This window comes from Empidonax traillii, unplaced genomic scaffold (genome assembly GCF_003031625.1).
Source record: "Empidonax traillii isolate 1590-97213 ecotype Southwest subspecies unplaced genomic scaffold, ASM303162v1 scaffold543:size1229247, whole genome shotgun sequence".
Lineage (NCBI taxonomy): Eukaryota > Metazoa > Chordata > Aves > Passeriformes > Tyrannidae > Empidonax > Empidonax traillii.
The window spans coordinates 832,410-855,768 of NW_020955736.1; the positions used below are offsets into that span (position 1 = coordinate 832,410).

Sequence of the window (23,359 nt, forward strand, 5' to 3'; positions counted from 1 at the left end):
GTGTCGCTTTTTTTTCCTCCCCTCTCTTGCAGGTTTATGAAGATTGAATCTCCTGTCACAGAGCCAGTAGCCATTCTTTCCACCTCCTCTGAATGTATTTCCAAACTGAGACTCAGATCCATTTGTTACACATCTGACTCGTACAGTGTAATTATTTCTGATGAGTAGAGGCTGGTTTTGGCCGAAGAAAGTGTTCCACCACTGAGAGATTTAAGATTTAAACTCCACTGCTAATGGCAATTCAGTCCACAACTAAAAACTATTGCTGTCAGTGTTTTCAAGGGACTCTGTCACACATGACAAAAGTCAGTCCTTCAGGCTACAATAAGCCATCAGCGTTCAGGTGAACGATGCTGAGACGTTGTGCTAATAAAGCATTTGGAGTATTGTAATCCCTTCACCCTGAAATCTTTGTTACATGCTTTTATGTGACTTTTATGGGCAAAGGGATTGATACTTTTATCATTTGGGGACTTTTAAAAGAAGAAAATGCAACTGATTAATTTCTCTAGAAAAGATTGGAAATAAGATTATTTTCTGGTCAAAATATAGCTTGATCTGCATGTTGGACTAACAGTAGTTGTTTCATGCAAACACTCTAGCTTAGGGTAGGTACAACATGTACATTTTCTAAACATCGTGTCTCCGCCTTCGCATTTTCCCCCCTCTGTTTCTAGCTGATTGATTCTAAACAGTGCATGATAATCTTTTTTTTCCATTACATTGATCTTTCAATTTGTATGCTTCATATACTTGCATAGGAATAAATTGGTACTCCGGTATTATTAGTAAGTTAGAGTAGCAAGTAGGGAGACAAAAAAACATGAGGATAACTTTCATTTTTCTCTCAATCATCAGCAAATTAATGCAGCTGCTGATTTTGCCTTGCAGTATTTTCCTGAGCAGACTGAGCCTGGACTGTGCTAAAAAAATGGGATTAAAGAACATTTTGCTTGCTTCAAATCCTGTATTTAAATTTTGCCAACTAACACAATAGTGACTGTATTTTATTTCAGGATGGCATATTGGCTGGTATCTCCTTTCAGTGTATTGTGTCCTTTTGCACAAAGCTGGTTCTATAATTATGGATATATATTACATTTCTATGATATAACTGTACTGACTGCCTTATCAATTATTCATAAAAAATATGTTGGCCTAGGAAGCATGTCTTTTCCCCTCTGTAAATCTAATGATTGCTAGCAGTAGCTAAGCCAGATCTCTCCTATCCTTTCTCTTCTGTCTGCTCATTATTATTTAATTGTTAAGGCTACAGTATATGCTTTTTAGGGTGATAAAGAGTAGAGTCTGCAGGAAAAGAAAAATCCTAAAACCAATTTACAGAAATCAAATTACTGACTGGCCAAAGACTGTCATTTGGATTTTGCTGTGAAGACATCTGCTTGTGTGCAGAAGTCACCAGGCAGCATCTATTTCTAGAAGCACACTGGCAAATCTTGCTGCTTTATTATTTGGTTATCAAATGGAGATATACTTCAGATTGAGCACTGGTCTGATATGAACTCGGTTGAAACAATTTAAACAAAAAAGTCTTTAAATGCTCTGGAAAAAGACTTATGAAAGCAAACCCCTACATTTCAGCATGTATTGTCTTTCAGCTGCTCACCTAAAGCTTGCATGCATTGTAACAAAAAAATAGTGCAAGGTTTAGCCTGCTAACCTCACCACTTTTTGCCTTCTTTCACATCATCATCAGCAATAAATATTCCAGTGGTCGATTTGTGTCCACCATCAGGTCTCTCCATCCCAGTTGTCTTCCATATATAACCTCAGCTGCACACATGTAACCTTGATGGAGACTAATGGAGTTGCACAGGTGTATCCAAGGCAAAAATACCTTTGTTACTGATGATGATGCTTGAATAAGAAAAAATTCAGCTTGATGTCAAGTTGAGTTTGCAAAACTGTCAGGTGAGAAAAATAAATATTCACCTGTAAACTGAGCAAATGTGTCTTTGCGAGACAGTAAAATCAGGGTTATGGGGTGGAATTTCTAAAGAGTTGCTTTTTTTAGGATACTTGCAGCATTAAAGCCTCATCCTTTCCAAAACTCCATGAAAGTCAGTTGCAAGAGTCACTCAGTATTTCACAGGATCATGCCCTTAGTAATACAGAATCGTTATAGTTCACAAAACTGGAGTGCTTATAAATACAATACATCTATAATCCTCTATTGATATTTGTTAGCAGCTCCTTTGAGACAGCACTTAAAGCTTTATGTGATTTATATTGCACTCCCTGTGTTATTATAGAAATCAAAACAAGAAATGGCAGTTTTTCCTAAAGAATAAAAGAGATCTCTTTGTATTAAATATAATATAAAGGCCATTTCAATCAGGGCATGCCAGGGTTAAACTCTAATGTCATTCCAACCAAAGGCACCAATGTGTCACCTGAAACATCAATGAGAAGGTGATCTATTCATGAAGGTGCTATGTACATTCATGGAAACATGCAGAAACAGAATCTTTGAGAATACTTCAGCTTATTATTTGCCACAGGCTGGTTATTATTAACCTCATATTCTGTCATTGATTCCACTGTGTGTTCAGGTTGGTATCTGATTGTAGAATAGCAAATAGTGTCTCAAAAGAATAAAAGAGAAATGTTCTAAACCAGATCAATTATTCCCTTCTCAAAAAAACAAAACAAAACAAAAACAAAAAAAAACCCACAAAACCAAAAACAAAATACAGACAAAAACCATAATAGAACTAGAGTTATTGCTCATCTTGAGGAAGGCTATTTGATGAGAATTAGCATAGCAGGGAAGAAAATATGTTGGTTTTATTGCACTGTATTGAAAAGATGATAACCAGGTTTGATTGTCCAAAACAATTCTTAAGTTATTTAGGAAACAAATTTGGTAATGAGAGTGCTCTTTGAAAGCCCTTTAGTTTCTCAGAAAATGGCTATAACTTTGCTGAGCATTCTGCTCCTCGTCTAGAAAATTCCTTGTTCCATGTGATTTATCTGCTAAATATGTGATCCTTTTTGAGGTTGGGTTGGTCCAGTCCCGAGCCTGAGCCCAGCACCATACCAAGCACTGTGCTTTTGGAAACAGGCCATCTAGTTCCTGTCAGATGCTGTGCAGCATTTGAGCCTAAGCCAGGACTTGGTGTTCATCTCCCTCCCAACAGCAACTGACCATGAAAAACAATCTTACTCCTTTCCAGTGCAAAATCATCCGAAAAGGATTAAGTGTATTAGGAACAGCAAGTGTGAAGTGTTCTTGATGTCTGTTCAATATCACTTTGCTCATGAAGGTGAGATTCGGGGGTAGTGTGGGGATCCATAAAGGACTACTGAAATATAGGGCTTCAGGAGAACATGGATGATAGGCAGCAGCTGGAATAGGGTTCTGTCCTCTAAATGCCATGACATATTATTTGAGTGCACTGCCAACCACATCAATGCCAGTCTACTCAACTTTGGCCTTTTAATTTTCACCTATATTTTAGATACTTAAGAAATCAGATATCTCAAAGCAAATGCTTAATTTATGGTACAGACAGTGAAGAGAAGCACCTTGAAGGTTTCCAGAAGGATCTTTTTTTCTCCTAATTCAGGTTCCTATGTGCAGGCAGGTAGGTGATCCCCCTGGACCAATGAGAGGTGCTTGTCTCTGTCATTAAGTAGCCAGCATTTGGGTCCAAGGCTGGCATCTAAGGCAGGCATCTAATCTCACCTTCTCAACTACTGCTACAGTCTGCAGAGACAGACCTCTCCAAGTGGCAAGTCCTCTCCCTGTAAAATAAGTGTCTAAGAGATGAGGTAAAGGAGAAGGCCATCCCTCTTTGCTATTAAAGAGAGACAAAGTGATTTGATTAGACTGTGAACTTCTGATAAATTTTGCATTGCTTCCTTCAGGGATCCAGCCTAAGCTGGTTGTCTGAACTTCTCTGCAGTTGGGAGGAAAGATGGGAACGTCCGTAGGACAATTCAAACCTTATGATAAATAGTATGAATTGCCTTCTTCAGGTGCTCATTTTTCACAACCCAGAGAAAAAGGCCAGTCACCAGCCTGATTCATAGTTAGTAAAAGGACATGAAAGATTTCTTATGAAAACTAGTGTTTTTCTTAATGTCACGTGCACGTGGTTATAAATATATACACAGAAAGAAAGAAATTGGTTCAGATCCATAAAAAAAAAAAAACTCCAAAATGTGCACCTTGCAGAGCACAGATTTTCTTGATTAAACCATTCTTGGTTTGGGGGAGGAGAGAAATGACCTCTGGTTTTGTATCTGTTCTAGAAGAAATGGTGGAAAATGTGTGTCTCTTTGTGTGTGTGTGTGTGTGTGTGTGTGTGTGTGTGTGTGTGTGTGTGTTCCGGAAGGGAGGAATGGAAAATCCCATGAAGAGCCATCTTCTTATTTCCAGCTGTATTTGGGATAGACAAATGCAGCTGCTGGATAAATGGAATGTCTGCTAGTTCCGTAACAAAGGGAGTTTCACCACAACATTTTAATTTGCTGTTTTCTTCTTCTTAACCCAACCCAGAGTACTGGAATTTCTACCAAATATGACATTATTGATATGAAGCACTTGACATAAAAATCTCCTCTTGGTCAAAACGCTTACTTTTATAAACAGACTTTTATTAGTAGACTTCTCTGTGGTCAGTTACTAAAGATACACAGATCCTGTCCTACCAGCTTTATCTTTTCAAATTTGATTTTAATGATGGTTTCTAATCTGGAAGTCATCTTGGGTGTCTGATTCACTGGCACAGAGCAGTAAGTGATGTACAGAAAGTGGTTCTGTCACAAAAAGCAGGTTTTGGGATGCACTGTAATCTGGCCATGATATGTTCATCCTTCTTTTCCAATGAAACAGAGCCAGTGACTTCATGGCCAGATTGCTTTTCCACAATACTTTGCCTCTTTTTGCAAGTCTTCAGATTTTTTATTTTATTTTTTTTTCTAAAATAGAGGTGTATATACTTTCTGAGGGCTTGAAGACAGGGCAGGAGAAGTAAAGCCTTTAGGGTGAGAGGACCAAATTCCTCTTGCTTTACATCTATGCTGGAGACAAAGATGTCATTCTGCATTTTACACGACTGTGTGGAAAGGCAGCATTTGGATGCACGACAGAGAAACCTGCCACTATCCATCTGAAACAGCTTGACAAAACTGCAAAAGCATTTAGGTGTCTGGAAAACAGACTGTCTGGTTTGTGTTTACGTTGTAAAAAGCCCAAAATGAGAAATAACAGATGAAAGAAAAATCTACTCTTAGTGACCCCTTCGTGTTTTCCTGCTTATTAAGAATTTTTCTTTTAACTCCAGGAGAGGAGCAGCAGCATTTCTACATCTGCATGCTTCAGCTCCCTTGTAGAACAGAATGAATGTGGAAACAAATTATAACATTTAGTTGAAAACAGAGAAATAGGGACTTAAAAATAAGGTGATTGTTTCAGCTGCCAGGAGAGGTATATTGTGCTTAGACAGAATGCCAGGGGTTTCTCTTAAACCATTTCAAGGAGTCCATGGGAAGGGGAGGTTGCATGGGAGTGTAAAATATCCTTGACCCTTTACTGCCAGGGGACAGGTGTAAATTGTGCTATGGACAACATTTTTCTCTTAAACGAGGCAGTGATAATTGCTGTGTGTATGCACAAGATCTTGGCATGGAACACAGCTCTCTGCTCTCCGTGGCCCGTTTCCGTGAGCGTTCCACTCGTTCTGCGTGCCCGGCCAGCCGCCCGCCCGCCCGCCTCTCAGAGCTCCCTGCTGGGCTTCAAATTTTGCAGCTGCCAGACCTTGGAATACATGTTTTCATCAAGCAAATGTATGGTCTTCTACATAAATGAATGACAGCTTACAAATATTCGGTGATGTTCTGGGCTGCCAGGCTAAGGAGCCGCCGCAAAGCCCATCTCAGGCGTCACAGCCCGGCAGTTTCCAGCTCGGAAAGCATGGTTGTGGATTAGGAGGGTGAGTGGCTTGGGCTCTATGCTGATCTGAAAGGAGGGGCAGAGCAATGTGCCCTTCTATGAAGAGAAATCCTAGAAAGGAGGACAGAAAGGCTCCTTTTCAAGTCTCAAGGTGCAGCACAGAAATTAAGTTGCTGCCTTGCAGTGGCAGCAGCTTCCAGAGGCACTGAGCAGATCCCTGAACCTCTCACCCCTCCCCCTCATTGACAGCATCTCTGTTTACTGTAGATGGGGCTTCTCGCTCACATAATTTCTAGACTCAGCTACAAATCCTCCAAATCTTATCCAAGGAATGACAGACTAATCACCTCTCTTTCTCTGGCTCTACCCATCTGCAAGCCACCCAGCTGTCGTGCAACCACTCATAAGATGCCAGTGCGGGTGACTTGCCTATATTTACTTATATCTCACAGCCCAAGTCTAGGCTCGACTGTGGTGATATTTAGGGTTGAAAGGAAGCAGTTATCTAACAAGGTGCAGTTCAGGCTACATGGATCAAAGACAACAAAGAAAAAAATCTTCCATGCCATAGAAACTGGAGCTATGTTCTTGAAAACTGTCATTTTTGGGCCACTTCCAAGAGCCAATCTTGCCCTAAAAGAAGTGAAATCAAATCTCCAACTCCAGCTTGCTTGCAGGTAGCTCTGGGAATCAGCAGTTTACTCCTTTCATTTAAATCATCAAGGATTAGGCACTGTTGGATTGAGATAATGAATTTGAATTAATGTGACCAGGTTAGGTTCGTATCAGATCATAATGCCCTCTGTTTGCGTAGTGCTGAGCTTCAGTGACTGAAATACTTGGAGCAGTTCTGCAGGCTGGAGTGGGCAGGGACTGATGAGCTTCCTGCCCTTTCCTGCCTCTACTGGCATAGTGATGTAGTGTAGTTCCTTTCAGTGATGTCTCTGTCTCTACATGTACTGTAGAAAAGCACTAGCAACACCCTGTAGCTGTAGGAGAAAGAACCAGTGCCTGACAGAATTAATTCTAATTACTGAAATTCTGATTGGGATCTTTGGGCACTGACATAATCATAGCAGTAGTAATAAATAATAATTGTGATTATCATTATTTTATTATTGTTTTCCCTCTAGACATTGCAATGATGAGAAAGAGTCTTGGACAGACTACCTAGATAATTACTTGTATAAATTTCACCGCATTCCCAAGAAATGGATTTATTAGCTGCATGCCAGCTCTCTGCTAAGTTGGCTTTTGATGGCGTAATAAATAACATTAAAAGAAATCAGATAGCAGTTGGGTAAGGGGGCGAGCTTTAAGTTTGAAGAGAATAAATTTTTTATTCTGTCATTTTATTTTTAATCTTCCTTCCCATATAATCCATCAAAACCCGCTTGCATCTTTTATTTACCTTTAACAAATAGTAGCTCTCACCCAGGTTATTTTGCGACTGAATTAGGCTGACAGAGATACTTGCAAACAAGTTAGATCCCACACTATTAATAAGTTGGCCCAGTTTTTCACTTTTCCACTAGTACCTTGTGAGATTCAGTTTATTCTCAGTCCCTAGCAAAAAAGTCTGGGTCATGAAACACTGTTCTTCCAAGGGCACTTGCTATTCACTTCTTCATTCTCTCGCTAGTCGTTTAAGCCAGCATCTTCAAACTCGTCATCTTCTTTCTTAAATCTCAGCAGGGAGCAAGATTTGTGCCTCCGACTGTGATCTCGGAGTCTATAGCGTTACAGGCGGCCGCTGATCCCACGCCTTTAGAAATGGTCTTGACCGAGCATTCAGATTGTGTTCCATCAGTGAATGGCATTAAGGATATATCAGAAACGTGGCTCTTTTGTTTGCTCTATTTTATTCTGGCCATGTTGTCCATGGACAAAAGCATTTGCTGTTAATCCCGTTGCTCGTCTTGGTTTGTAATGATCATTTCTGTGATGGTGAATTAGCAGGAGCTGCTGGTGCGTGCCTGAGCTCACAGCCATTAATTTTCCTGATTTTCTTCTGATAGAGCAGGTGCAAACTGGCAGCGTTTGACCCTAATAAGTTACACTAGTCTGGCCAGATTTTGTTTGCCTGGAACAAGGAACATTATTTGTATCAACATCCTGATAAAAAGTGACCAAATGGATTTGTTGGTCAGGTAAATTTTCCTGACGCATTTGCAAGCCTGTGTTTAAACAATGTAATTTATTTAATCTCGTGATTTTACGAGTTCTTTATTGTAATCATACAATAGTACCATTACAGCACATGTTTTCTTCTCTCATGAGACAGATGGATAGTGACTGAGGCTCAAAGATAATGTTTATCTACAAGATAGTATAACGAAGGCAGAGATTTGCAAGTTAATACAAGCTGATAAAACAGTTCCAAAGGAGAAGCGATGCTGGGGTGCAATTGTTTGGGGTTTTTTTAAATCCTGTTTAATAAAACATTCAGTGCCTTATGACATACATATTGCAATGATGTTGCTCTATAAATGTCCCTTCCTGTCATCATTTACATGATTGATTACCTTGCAGCTCCAAAAACTTGTATAGCTCAGTAAATAACCTGTTACCTCAGTACACACATGCATCTTGGTGTGTGTCGTGAAAGTGTATGTTGGTATGTTTGGGCGTCTATATTTTTATATTTTGTGAGCCTGTAATTATGATAAATCAAAATTTTTGGTACGAAATACAACTTTCCATGTAGAGTGCTGTGTCTGTTCTGTACACAGCTGAAGGTTGGCTATAAGATAATGAATATTTTTTTCTTCTCCCAAGGTAAATAGTCTTGGGTTCTGAACCATTAATAGCTCTGAAGATAGTAAAAAATCAAATAGTGGACAGTTAAACGTGCAGCAACATTGCACTCTCTTCTTTGCCTGGAGTTTCAGTGCCTTAAGGATTAAAGTAAAAAGTTGAAATCCCACAATAAACAAGATATTCAGTCTAAATTGTGTCAACTTGAACAGCAGTTTCTAATGAGCACACAGCTAACAGACTCTTAAGCCTCATGTGAAGCTGTCTGTCCTAGTCTGGAGTCCTTTCTTTGGTAATCAAAATAATTTGACAGAGATAAAAAGAAATAGCTTCTCTTCATTTAAGTGCTTCATCTGACATAAAAATCTTGGATTTCCTGTTTTCTGGAGACCTAAACACTGTCCGGGGAACAAAGCAATTTAATTTGATTTTTTTTTTATTGTCCTGTCTATCTTAGTAGAAAATATGTTGCTCTCATGCAATGGGAACACAATTACTGTAGAGTAAACATTTATATTCTTAATAACAGGAGCAAGCCAGCAAGATCAACATGTCGAGCTGATGGGGCAGGTCCTGGGAGGGCACATGGTGGAGAGGCCAGCAGGCAGCTGGCTGGTAGGACAGCCCATTGCTTTGGTCCAGGCAGGAAGGGACAACCCCCAAAATGAGGGCTTCAGTTTCCTCACTCCAAAGTGGAGCAGAAGCTCCTGACTGCTGCTGGCAGTCCTGTATAGCCTCCTGTAGCTCAAACATGTACTTTGAGTGGAGGATGCTCAGATTCCTGAGTTGTATAAGACACGGAGCCATAAATAGTCAACGACAGCAGTTTTTTTTTTATTATTACACTACCAGAATGAATGTGTTTCCCTATTTCTTAAAGATAGATTCTGAGTGAAATATGAAGAAAATTGAGGCTGTATTATGGAGGTAGCTCTTTACTGCTATCTCCAGTTGGGAGAAGCAGATAGTCATGGACCTCGGAGAGGCAGAAAGAAAAAGACACACGCCAAGTCCCACATGTCCAGGGAAAGATCACAAATAATAATTCTAAATAAGTCTTTATTTTAAAAGATAATCATTTATTTCAGTGCCCTTTTGGAGCACAGAGCTTAAATACACGTCATACCTTTGCGTCTACGGCACTGTGACTCATATGGCATCAAATCTAAATAGGTGTCACAAATTCTGTCAGTCCTCCTGTTCCCAACCAGGCAGCCTGGGAGGAAGCTGAACCAACTGTTCCTAGGCAGTAATGTACATTTACATAAAATGTTTCACATTTTTCATGTTTATTCCGTGCAGATGGCTCCATTTTGAACATCCAGAATTTGTTTTGACTTTGTGACTATAGCTTGTAAACAAAGCGTTGGCTGGCATCTGCACCGGGTATAGGTAGCTTTTCATATTTGATCTGAAATTGAGTGAAGCTGTAGCCAAACCATTAGTCAGTCAAAATAATGTTGCAAGCCAGTTAAAGGCAGCATATCCAAACCATGAGGGAGGGCTGAATGAGAGGCGGTAGCGCTGTCCATAAATTGACAAATTGATGCTCAAGCGGTGTTTCACTTACACAGCTACTTTAGCCTGGCTCTGAATGTGGCTTAGCAAATCAAGGCATCTCACTATTAAATGTTTTGAACAGAATCACGCAGACATTCTGTTATGTGAACATGTTGATACGAATAATGCAGGGAAAATGCATAGATACACATCTATTTATAACTCAAGATGCAGAAAACTCGGTTGCATTGCTATTAAGCATGAAAACACTAGTGCTGGCTCTTGTCTGTGTGTATTATATGTGTGGAAATTATTTTCAAGGACAGATGAATACCAAAAATGTAAAGTTCTCTACTTTTACTTTTGTCAGTTCCACTCCTACATCTTGCAGATGAGGTATTAGGGTTATTTTTCCTGCTATCAAGTATTTAAACGTTTTAGATCTTTTCTATGTATTAGTCAACAAAAAGGGACACTGATTTTGATTTGTTATTTGAGAGCATAATCTAGCTATCTTTTGCTTTAAAAGGTTCCCTGTGCCTTTGTCTTCTCAAGTTTAAGTAAGTGGAAGGATAAGTAACCAGAGTATGTTCAAAGGCATTGGCTTGATTTTGTTTAACTTAATTATTCCAGACAATGCAGAATATTTTTCAGTAACTCCCCCCTTACCCAAGCAGAATGTATCTGTTCCTCCTGCTTATCTGCAGGTTCAGTTCTGCTTGCACATTGCTCAGGTCTATCACCTTGCTGGAGAAATACATGATTTGTAAATCTGAAAGAATTCCCCAACAGCTACCATAAAATTAAGCTGTTAAAGAGCTCTTGGAGCTTGTTTAAATGTAGACCTAAACAAATCTCTTTGCTGTTTAGCTCAAGATAAATCTTTTTTAAAGTCCTGTTCTAAATCACTTCCCAATTTTAATGAGTTTATATATCAGCCTTTGCCAGATTTTTACTGTAGGTTTTCTCCAAGATTACAGCCATGATAAAGTAAGGACTAAAATTGTTTATTATATATTATTCTTCAGAAGCAAAACTTTTTCCCCCAGAGGCTGTTGGGAGAGCTATTGATTTTCTGCCACAATGTGAAATGTGTGACCTTTATAATATGAGCAATGATTACAAGGCCAATAAAATGACATCATTCTGTTTAAACTTTAGAGTTCGCAGGGCAAATAGCAGCATGTGCCACATTTAATGATGTCCATGGACGATAAGTTTACGTTGCCTGGCTTCAAGTGAGACTGAAACATGAAGGTGGCAGGCTCTCCATCCCCAAAACACCCCATGTTTGTACCACTGGAGTGTATGTACCAGGTAGAACTATGATTTTTCCCTAGCTCTTAAGGCAGGAATTCAGGGCTTTTCTGGTAACAGACTTCTCTAAATTTTTGCTTCTACACTGACAGAACTTCTCCTGATGTGATACAGGATGAGCTCTTTAGGATACAGTTACATATATTCCTACAGATTTACCCCAATCCACTGCATATGCATTTACAGGACTAAATTTTATTCTTAGCTTTAGTCACTTTATTGCAGTTCCTCTGCAATAGCTGAAAGAAGGTTCTGTCCCAAATTGATGAAATATAACTTCACAGGGCATATTGATATTCTAATATGTGTGAAAACAAGGAACACAGAAACCTTTAGTCAGGGTTTGAGGGGGATGCCACAACCCAATTCACTGAAATAGTTTCAAGAAGAAATCTATGGAATATCCCACTTCAGTCACATCAGACTGTTTCCCCACATTATGTTCTTTCCTTCCTTCAAACACTTATTTTTGATCCATTAGGACCTGCTTCAACCAACTCCCTGCCTGTTTTCTAGCCTGTAGCAGGCCAGATCTCCAGTGCGGAAGCCAGGGTAGCTGTGATTTCCCTGTGCAGCCAGAATCAAACCTGTGCTCAGTATTTGGTCCAGCCAAATGTTGAGCCAAAGGATTTGCTGCTTAGAAAGCACAAACCAAACAGCACCACACATTCAAGGCATCACCAAGGCAGGAATAGGGATAATTTCTTTTCCCATTTCTGGCTCATTGTGTAATATCGATAATCTCTGTAGCTTTGTATTATACTTGCCATAAGTGGCTCTAGTGATTGATTAAACACCTTAGCTTTTCTTTGGCATTTAATCAATTGCAGCAGCAGTTTATTGCTTGGTGTATTACAAAGTAAAAGAGATTATTACTTAATTATTCTGAAAAATAGCAGCTTGCAGTTGTTGCTAACATAGGTATGTGTCTGTGCTGACATTGGTGTCACATCATCCTTTCCTTTGTGCCTCCTGGTCCCTGCTCTGGGTGCGATCGCGGGGCTCCCGGCGGATCACACGCAGTCGTTCCCGCAGCCGTCACCAGCACAGTGCAATTAGTGCTGTTACATAAATAATTACTTATGGTGGGGCTTCCTACAGTGCGAACAACCCGACTCTGTCTCTTGCTGGGTACCTCCAAATCTCCCTAAATTTTAGGCAGTGTGCTTATTAACCAGCCCACGTGAACATGAATTCACTCTGGGGTACAAACCGCTTCTGGGAGCTGTTCAGTGAGAATTACATCAGTATCAGGAGGCATTTTGATAGCACCAGAAGTGTGTACAACGGGAGATAAATCAGATATGGGGCGTATTATTGGTGTGTGAGTGTGAGAAAGGAAAAAACGCAGCATTTTGTGACATCCTCTTGAGGATTTGGGAAATGGCAACTCTTCTGCTTTGACACCTGAGGTTTTCTGCCTCAAATGCAGGATTAAATCCATATGCAAGAGTTCAGAAGGAATATTGTGGTGTGATAAAGCATAATGATTCAGGGTAGCATACACATTTGTGGTTGTAGGGATATGACAGGTATCATGATCAGTATGTATTCCTACCCATCTGCTTCTGGAATAGGATCTTACCCACCTGTGTTGCTACGCAAAGGGACAGTTCAACATTTAGAATGTTAAAAATGGGGGTTAATTCCTTGGTTTGCCCCTGACTCTCTGATCATAGGCAAGTGATTTTGCCTCCTTTTACCTCAGTTTTTTTTTGGTGAATGGGAGCAACCATAGTTCACTACCTTAGAGAAGACTGTGAAATTAGGGACTGCTAGCTGTTCCTCCATTGAAAAGGAAACCTCTTTAAAACTTTGATTTTGCAGAGATTCTTATAAATTACAGCTGTGCCCTTGACTTGAACAGGGCTAGTCAATGGAAGACCAGTGACAAAGCATCCACTGCAAATTTGAAGCATTTTCCCAGATGATTTTAGGTGTTATTGAGGTGGGTGGGTGGGGTGTCATGTGGGAAGAGAACCAAAACTTGTATGCTGTTTATTTTTCCTCTGTTATGGTAGGTCTGACCATCACCTTTCTAGACAGCTGTGTAAATCCAGGAGGTTGGCAGTGCTTTGCTCGTGCTTGAAGCTGGCGTTGCCTGTGAATAGTGATGCTTTGGCCAGTCCATGAATGTCACACCACATCGTATGCCGGTTTTGTGTCACTCGTGCAATGGCTTTTGCAAGTACTTTAGCAGAATTGGAGCGAGCAGACGTTGGCTGTCCAGTGACAGACAAAAGCTTATGTTTCTTTGAGAAGGTGCTGGATGGTCCTAACCATTAAAAGAGTTTATTTTCTTACTCCAACAGATTTCCCCTCCCCTCCTTGATGTTACCAAATTTATCATCACTTTTGTCTTTCAGGTGTAACCTGTCTTTAGTGTTGCAGACACATCAGCCAACCATGCATTAAGAACTGGGCCCTTACTTTAATTCAGTATGACTTTCTTTTTGTCCAATAATTTCACAAGCACTAATCCACACTTCAAATGCAGGAGATACTTTGATCCCCAAATTGTTCAGCACTTCATGCAGGAAAAATCGTAGGCCACAGTCATGAAACTCCTAGAGGATGGCTGCTGGCTTCCTGTGGCAGAGCTGGTTGTTGTTTTCCCCCCTCTCCCTTCTTTGCTCTAACCATTTTGTCTGTCTAGCTTGTCTTGTATTCCGTTTTCAAAGCAATTGCCATGAAGAGCTTCCTTTTTTTAGTGCCTAAAAGGGAACAATAGATTTTTAGAATAAGTATATATTTATATTTTATATGACCAACCATTTGTATGCAGATATCATGTTGATTGTATCTGTACTTTAATATAACGTACTGAGAAGTTCAGGCTAAATAGAAATAAGTATTTTTATTCTTATTTTTTATGAAAAGGTCTTTAATGTATCCTTAAGTGCACATGACATTTAAAATTACTCCAGTGCTGGATTCCTGAAAAAGTAGATGACCTTTTCTCTTGAAATTGGAGAGTTGTTTTTCCTTAACAGTTATATTATGCATAGAAAATGAGATGTTAACCAAGATGTTAAAATGTATTGTTTCCCTTTGAAAGCTAATCCCGTTCCTCATTTTCATTAATGTTGGATCATTCATTTTCCTTTTCCTTTCTTTCCTTTCTTTTCCTTTCCTTTCCTTTTCTTTTGCAACTGTTTTTGCATGAAAATGCAAAGTAGCAATAAACAGATTTTTCGTAAGACTTGCTTTAAGACTCTTCTCTTTCAGATCCAGTTAAAGTTTTTAAGTTCAGTTATTTTAAAATTTATATTCTTCAGTTCCTTAAACAAAAGTAATGGAGAAATATAATGAGGTGCAAAGCGATTTTCTAGCCCTCACTAATCAATAAATGCCAATAAAATGGGGATGGTGTAATGTCCGTAATTTAATTGTCTGCTGTTACCAGGTCACCACGGGACAGTAGCAGAAGCGGGGAGAAGCTGGAATTGGCCATGTCCAACCTCACTGCGGATGTCCTGGAGTTACTCCTGGAGTTTGTTTATACAGGTTCTTTGATCATAGATTCAGCCAATGCAAAAACCCTACTGGAAGCTGCCAGCAAGTTCCAGTTTCACACCTTCTGTAAAGTCTGCGTTTCCTTTCTAGGTAAGAACCATTCCATCTAGTGAGGTTTTAAGATCTTGTGTCAAGGTTCATAAACCTTCTGACAACTCTTAGAGGATAAATTAAGAAACCCGCAGAGTAAAATATTATTAATTTCACTTGTAATTTGAATTTTAAATGCTGATGTAATGACTAGTGGAAAATGGTCTAGAGAAGTGTAGCCTGTTGTTTGAGTGGCAACAGGTTTCATATCTTGGATAACTTATTTTGTTGAAGATTCCATACTTGGAATCTTGATGACATTTTGTTTCTATGAGGATGACCTCTACATAGATACCAGGCTGTAAAGCACAGGTTGCTTATAACTGTGGGAACAAATTTTGGGTGCTGCACGAGTCCAGCTTGGTCAAACACCAAAAAATTTGGAGGTGGACTCCCATGAAGGAGGAGGTCCTGCAAATCTGCAGAATTTGCAACAAATTAAAGACTGCATTGCAATATCTGCAATTTTCTTGCACTCATGACAAAGTCCTTCCCACGTCCAGTGTTCTTGTAAACAAGATTTGGCTGAACCATTCCAGGTTAAATGTTAACAGGGTTTGTTACTGCACACAGAGTTATGGTCTGGTGTATTTGGGTCATCACAAAGGTGGGTGGAAGGAAAGGTTGCTGTGCCCGCCCCTGGTAGCTGCTCTGCCCTGTGTGCACGGGGGACATTTGCCCCAGCAAGGGTGTACAGAGCAACATCACCTGTGCCTCTGCCCTTCTCTGATGGCCACAAGAAATGTGTTCTTCTTGTCCAGAGCACGTGATTGCTTAAAGTTCGATATTGTGTAAATGGTTTAGGCAATAATAACATTGGGCAACACTAAATGGCATGGCTGGCAGATGGAGGAGGTGATCAGAGGTCCTCAGCACTATGGCATCCTGCTCCTTTCACTTTCCATCTGTTTTCCAGAATAGACTATTTCAGAGCAGTCCAAGGTTTCCAGCTCAGCTAAGCTTTATAGGTCCGAACTGGAATCAGACAGACCCATTTCTGTCATGGCAGAAGAGGAGTTAGAACAGGAGCACAGCTGGAACACACCTTGGTTCAAATTCCTGTCTGTACCACTTGTACCAATCCTTCACTATCATAGCTGTAATATCAGTTTATGAGACATTAATAATTTACTAATTACTAATTACTAACACAAACTTATTAATACAAAAACGTTCAGGTTGGTCTTATATGACTTAGTTCCCATGTATAAGTACCAGATACCCTTTTTTTTGACATCTGATTTCTCCTTGGTCTTTCTTGATGTATCATTCAATGGGTCATCTCTGAAGCCCACATGACCTGTAGGTTCTTCCTGAGCAATTCTCATTTAAAGTTGACATCTACAATTGCAGAATGTGAAAGATGAGAGTTTAGGCAATGTTGCACTCAAAAAACAACAACAACAAAAAAAAGTCAAATGAGTCCAGTTTACTGCTGTGTTAATTTTCACTGCTAAGCCAGCCTACTGGCAAGATGAGTGATGGGACTAGGCTGATATAATGTACATCAGTAAAGAATCTGTGGTGTTGTATTCTCCTTTCCAAATTTTTATGTGTCCCATGTTTAAAAATCTGTTCTCAAATGGGTGGGTACTGATGATACAAAGTTTATGCTTTGCAGTCACACCATTTGGACTGTGCAACTTGAATGAGGCTCTGGCTCTGGCATTGCTTTCCCCCAGCTTCCCTTTGCCACCTTTTTATGGTGATTAGATCTTGTGGCCCTTCCAGGAGCACGAGATGTGTTCAAGTTGCACTATCTCCGAAGATTCAGCTGCAAAACCAAAATACACTTATTTCACTAAATCAGTGTGAGATTTCTCTTTTCCAGTAGTTAATATTTGAATCCAGTGAACCATGTTATGGTATGAAATAGTAGAGTTGGTTATAAGTTCAGTGATATATGGGGAGCCGCTGGAATTTTGTATTCTCATTTGGAGAATTCACAGAGTGTAATCGCTTATTTTTATTTATAGCTGTGACTGGATTGCTCTACAGAGATAGCAGAGCACTTGCCATCTGAAAAGTTTAGGCAAAGGCATTTTGTCTTCACTGTGGTTGTGTTTTTTTCTTTTAATCCCAGCCACCTTTGTTCTACACAAAGCAAAAATACGGTAAAAATCGGGGTTTTTTTTTCACCAGCGCTTCTGGAGGATTCCACTGTATAAACAGTGAATCTTTCCCATCACTGGCCATGCCTAAAAAGGGAGAGAAGTGGAGGGAGGTCCAAAGAAGTAAAAGCCCCAAATTAATAGGTCTGTTCAGCATAGCACAGCACCATCTCAGAGGAAGTTCAGCTCATCCTTTTTGAGTCGTGAAGATCCAGGAGGGTCCTGACTGGTGAATGTCCAGGCAGCTTTTGTGTCTCTATCCTGGGCCTCTCAGCAGCCTTAGGCAGAGGCATCCCAAATTTTCTTCTGCTTTCTGGTGGAAATATGCTGCAAAATGTGTCAGGAAAGTAGCTTCATTTTGATGGGAGATTTCTTAACCAGCTTTGCTGGACTAATTATAGCCATGTTCTCTCTCCCCCACATGCTGTCTCCTTGGCTTTTATCTAGACTGTGAGAAATGACAACAGTTTTGTGCTGACTGATGCAACGATGGTGACAGGTTCATGCAGACACCATATGATAACTGGGCAAATGTTTGCAAACTGGTCAGGATATCATAGGTATTTCCTCCACCCCTGTGGCTGAAGACTTAAGCAGCTTTTTCTCTTTTTTTTTCGTATTTGTTGTACACTGTCATCACACTCGTGGCTCAAATTGAGATTCAGATGATTCATCAGTATCATGGTTGAGGTCTGTTGTGCAGGGACACCCATCGCAGGAGGGAACCAATTCTGAGCTTGTACTTAAGCCTTCTGCTGATAAAATACATTCTTCCTTAAGGCTGAAGAAGTTGGTGGAACCTGGTAGTTCCATGGACTGAAATAGGAAAGAGCAGGAGCTCTGGATTGTCGTAGTCTCCTGAGCAAAGAATACAAAGTCAATCTTTGGAAAGAGTACTAGAGGGAGAAAAGAGAAAAACTGAATGGCAGACCAGCAATGAGACCTGCATGAATAGGCACCTGAGGAAAGAATAGGTCTTTATGTTCCTTATGAATTCAAGAGAAAGTGTTATGGGCAACTATTTTGTCCATCCAAGGTGGAGAATTTTGAACCAGCTGGAGAACTGCACTGTCCAGCACTGAAGAACCCTCGACTATACCTGGAGATAGGAGAAAGGAAGAAGATCCTCACAGGGGAAGGAAAATCTTTTGGACAATTCATTGAGCGTTAGCTGAACAATGAATGCATCTTTAAGTCTTCCACATATCTTTGATCTTCACATGCTTTTGACATTAATGGGAATACCTGAGGAATAAGTTCCCCATCAGAACATACACAGAATATCATATTTTATGGGTTTTTTAGTGATATCCAAGTAATTATCTACGAAGCATCTCTAAGTGAAAATACCATACTTAATGCACACAGAGGGGGCTTACAGCCCATCATCCTGTTGCCACAATCTCTCTGGGTAATCCTTCCAACACACCATCTATCTCTGACTTTATCTCAAGTTGCCCTGCTGCCAGAAGTGCAGTCAGAGCAGTCTGCCTGGCTGATTGCCTCCTGATGACTCTGCACAGGATCCTGCTCCAAAGTCACATCTAAAACAGCGGAAAATACCAGCTGCTGATCTACATTGTTATTTTGACACATACAGGAGCAAATATGCTATCCAGCACTGTCTCGATCCTTAAAGTCCACTCATGATCCGTTATAAACTGTCCTTGAGCCTTATAAACTGTCCTTGAGCCTTGGGAACAGCTTAGTAGTCAGCAGTCGTGTTCTGAATGGAGTCAAGGTGAAACTCCACAAAAATGTGTTTTTACAAGCCCAGTGTCACTGTGGCAAAACAGCAATTATTGTAAACATGTCAGTGTCCAAAGGAAAACAGCTCAGGAGCAGGCAGAGCATAACTGGTCCTTAGCTGTCTCTGTCATGTCAGCATTCAGAAGTACCCCTGGATTGTAGGATAGGCTATATTATATAGCAGAAGTCTATGTCTAAGTAGTCATGTAGGCTCCCTTTATAGTCAGTGAAGAGTTACAGGCATCAGTAAGGCATGGCTGTGTCCATCCTGAAGTCATTATCCAAAATACTACCAGAATAATCAAGAATATTACTAGATTGCTGCTTGGAATTGCTTGTTTATGGGTGTACGGCAATACTAATATGAGTGCACAGTTGCAACATAGACAGCTGGAGTCAAGAGGCATCAATCTTGCCCCCAAATTTCGAGTCAAGGGTGAAAAATGGGGAGGAGGTAGTGTTTTTACATTCACAGGATAGAGATTTTCCTATCTCCTATAGCTGTTGCCTTGCTCACCTGCAATGAGTCCCTCTAATTCACGTGCCAACCCTCATCTTAAAGAGACATCACTGTGCCCACCTTGCTGTGGTGCTCATCACATCAGAAGTGAAGCGCGAAGAAGTGTGTCAGCAGTTCTGTGCGTAACCCTGGTCTGCATCTCCCTGGGACCCATCTCTAAATAGCCTCTAAAACTGCTGAATCAGACAGGGATAATGTCGTTTGGATGTGCCACCAGGGGGTTCCTCAGGGAAGAGAAGGGAGTGAAGCTTGAAGGGACAACATCGAGTTGCTTGGACACCAGGCTGCATCAGTCACCCGGCATTGTTAGAGAAACATGTACAGATCAGAAGAAATCAGTCGTGACCAGTGTTTTTTCTCCCCCATGCCACAAGCTCAGCTGGGGATGGCATGGGAATCTCTCCTGATAGAGGCAAACCCCATCCCTTGAAGACAAAGATTCATTCTCACAAGTCTTTACCATCGCTGCTTAATGAGTCAAAATTGATTATTACCTTCATTATAAACCTTGTAAGGATAAGGGGGAACAGTGTCAGATTTGTCTTTGACTTGGGAGTTTGCCAAGTGGTGATGAGAGTTTTGGGCTCTGTTAGATGATTATTTTACCCCCAGCCGTATGTATACATGAAACTGTGCCAGCAGACAGAACCAAGGAACCTGGAAGAGGGTTGGGGGTTGCGGGTTTTTTGGGTTTGAGCGGGGGGTTCTTTGGAAGAGAGGAAAATCTGGGAGCTTTGCTTCATAGCTGTCAGTTTACAACCTGTCTCTGGACAGTCTTTGAGTGACAAAATCTACTGACAGCAAACAGTGCCACTGTTGCAGTCTGCTTGAGGAAATGGGCTCCTTGGAGTCAGTACGATCAACTGATGCAAAATGAGATAACCTAGTTTCAAGCTTGCTGGATGTGTGAAAGAAAAGGAGTTAGGATGGGAAAAGAGAGGGGAAAAAAAAAAAAAAGAAAAAAAAAAAACCAAACTCACAAAACCCCTAATTTCATGTCAGGTTTGGGGGGAAAAAAAAAAGAAAAAGGTAGTTCATAATCCTGTTTTATTAAAAGCCATGTATAGATAGTATGCAGGATTTCAATCTGAGGAAGGCAGAAGCTGGGTGTAGGGAAGAATCCCCGAGCATTTCCAGCTGAAGCAACCGGATGGGAGTTTTGTTTGAAGAGATAAGGGGCTGTTGCACATTCCTGTCCAGTGCTCCAACACAGTGCACTAGGATATGACACTGCCCAATGTGATAGACTTCTCTGGTAGCTCAGGAGCCTGCCACTGGTACCGATGCCTTTGTGATCTATTGCAGTCTGTCTATCTCTTATATTTTATTTTTTCTGTAGTCCCATATCTTAAAAGAATATATTCTGCCTATTAGTAGTGGCTTGGTTAACAAAAGCTGAGAAGAATCTGAGAGTTCCTCCTATAAATGTCTAAAATTGGTGGGTTTTTCTTCAGAATAGCTGGAAAGGAAAAAAAGTACAGTCAAATGTGTGGTGTAGCACACTTCTAACGCGAAGCTACACACTGTGCTGCCGCTTCTGTTTGCTGGGAAGGAGATAATGCTGTCTCCTCTGTGCATGATTTTCTTTGAAACCCACTACACAACGTTTAACAGAAGGCGTTAGAATAATCTGTGTTTTGCATAAGGGATGTCATCACATTCAGCAGCAACAAAGTTCCTTTGAAAAAAAAAAAAGAGGGGGGAGGATTTTTTTTTTATTTGAAGTATCTTAGTAGCTGAACAGGGCAAAAATTATCATAAAGTGACTGCAGCATTCTCAGAAATGTCCTTAGTGCTGTTTGCATTTATTCTTAAGTGTCTGCACTGGCGTTTACATCTTGCTGTTCCTTAAAGCAACGTTGTAGGCGGTAGGAACAGCAGCAGTCTCTTGGCTGGGTTCCCATCCCTTGGGAAGCCCCAGATACTTTTATGTCAGTAGGTTTCCCCAGTGCCTTGTGAAGGTTTATACAGAAAGCAAACTCAGAAAGTGCATTTCCCTCCCCATCCTCAACTCAGCTGTTAGACAGACTTTGATTTTTGTACTTTAAACCCCAATCCTATATTAACCCACAGTGCTGCTTTTTGTTAACTCCCTGAAAATAATTAGGGTTAGAAATTTGTCTATGACACTTACTTTTCTCATGACTTTGGAACAAATCTGTATCTTCCTTTTAATAATTCTCAATTACCTTTTTTGTTTGTTTTTTTTTTGCTCCTTTTAGAAAAACAGCTGACTGCTAGCAACTGCTTAGGAATATTAGCCATGGCTGAAGCCATGCAGTGCACTGAACTATACAACATGGCCAAAGCTTATGCCCTGCAAATTTTCCCCGAGGTGGCAAACCAAGAGGAGATCCTTAATATCTCAAAAGACGACTTTATTTCCTACATGTCCAATGACAGCCTGAACACCAAAGCGGAGGAGCTGGTGTACGAAACAGTGATAAAGTGGATTAAGAAGGACGCCGCAATCAGAGCTCAGGTAAAAATAATCTCAGCAGCCTCACTCTGCTCCCTGAATGCCTCTTTCAGAATAGAAACCATCTCCATGCAATTTTAAACATGAGGGCGTGTAGGAGATGGGACGGGCAGCTCAGATAAGAAAAGAGAAAGGGAATGCAGGCTTATGCACAAAATGTGTGTAATTTCAAAATCGGATCCCCATATCTGATCATTTTGAATCAAAATCTCATTTGTGACATGCATGATACAAAGCTGGTGCCTCGAGTTGTTGACTGCAGGCTCAGTCAGAGATAAATTGGGAAGAATTACAGTTGTCTGAGATGCTTTAAGAAGGGGATGCATTTTAGTACCAGTGAAAAATAAAAATCTGTCAGAAAATTTGTATTTCTTTTGATGTCACATAGTGAATGAATATAGCTTCAGTTCATAAAAAAAAAAAAAAGATTCTGTATCTTTATTGGTTGCTTAGATAATCCTTTGGGTTTTATATATTTATTAGAGCCACCCTTTCCTCAATCATCTGAGCTGTGCAGTCTGCTCTCCACTAAAGAAACTGAGTCTGTTACTTTGCCTAGCACTAGATAGAAGCTGGAAGCAATGACTGTTTGGAGGCTGATGATTGTCCTTGGGACCAGAAAACATCCCTGGTGATATCTAAAAACCTGCTACTTGCCTCCAGCACAGCTCTTGCAAGACAGCTTTTGCAGGTAGTGAACTGTGGTCTGAACCTCAGACCTCTCCATTTGAAGGCCAGTTTTCCACACAGACCACAGAAGGGGAAGGTTGTTTTCCTCCTTTCCACTTTAGAGGCCAGATTTGCTTCTGTTGGTCCCCAGTCACAGTTATGTCTGGTTAAGGAGGACGTCCCAGTTGCCTGTAGACCAAACTGAGACTCAGGGAGACACTTGGACACGTGATGTTGTTGCTGTCCCTCGTCATGACAGTCTGAAACTTCTTGATTTAAATGGGAATTCAAGCACCTGAATGTGCAGTGAGATGTTAAATGTGTAATTGGATGTGATCCGGAGCATTTGCACATCCAAACCTCATCTCTACAGTGGGAGAAAGAGGAATTCCTGCTTTCCCCTGGCTGCTGGATGAGGGTAAGGGCATTAAGGACACTGCATACCAGGCCAAGATCTGCTGCCTATGCTGCTCCACCAACTGGTACTGCTCCACCATCCCTGGTCTCTGCCCTGTCAGCATCCTGCAGCCCCCAGGGTTCTGCCCCCGGGTTCCTGCCCTGTGTGAGAAGGGAATGTGGCTCAGCAGAGCAATCCCATCCTGGGGGCTCACCACGTTCTCTGACCACATCCTCCATGTGCCAGTAATGCCATTTAGGATTGCTCAGTGTTATTATTGCCTAACACATTTACACAGTATCTTTGATTTATTGAAATTATCCCTCTTTGGCTC

The 23,359-nt window shown here is 40.7% G+C and overlaps 1 protein-coding gene across 6 annotated transcripts in view; it reads left to right on the top strand.

The window, feature by feature from the left end:
* KLHL29 (kelch like family member 29) overlaps nt 1–23,359 on the top strand; it is a 391,804-nt gene that overhangs the window by 319,688 nt on the left and 48,757 nt on the right. For all 6 annotated transcript variants that reach the window (XM_027897467.1, XM_027897468.1, XM_027897464.1 and 3 more), the window contains 2 exons: nt 14,901–15,100; nt 21,703–21,962. In XM_027897467.1, the coding sequence (XP_027753268.1) occupies nt 14,901–15,100; nt 21,703–21,962 (460 nt within the window). The remainder of the gene's footprint in view (nt 1–14,900; nt 15,101–21,702; nt 21,963–23,359) is intronic.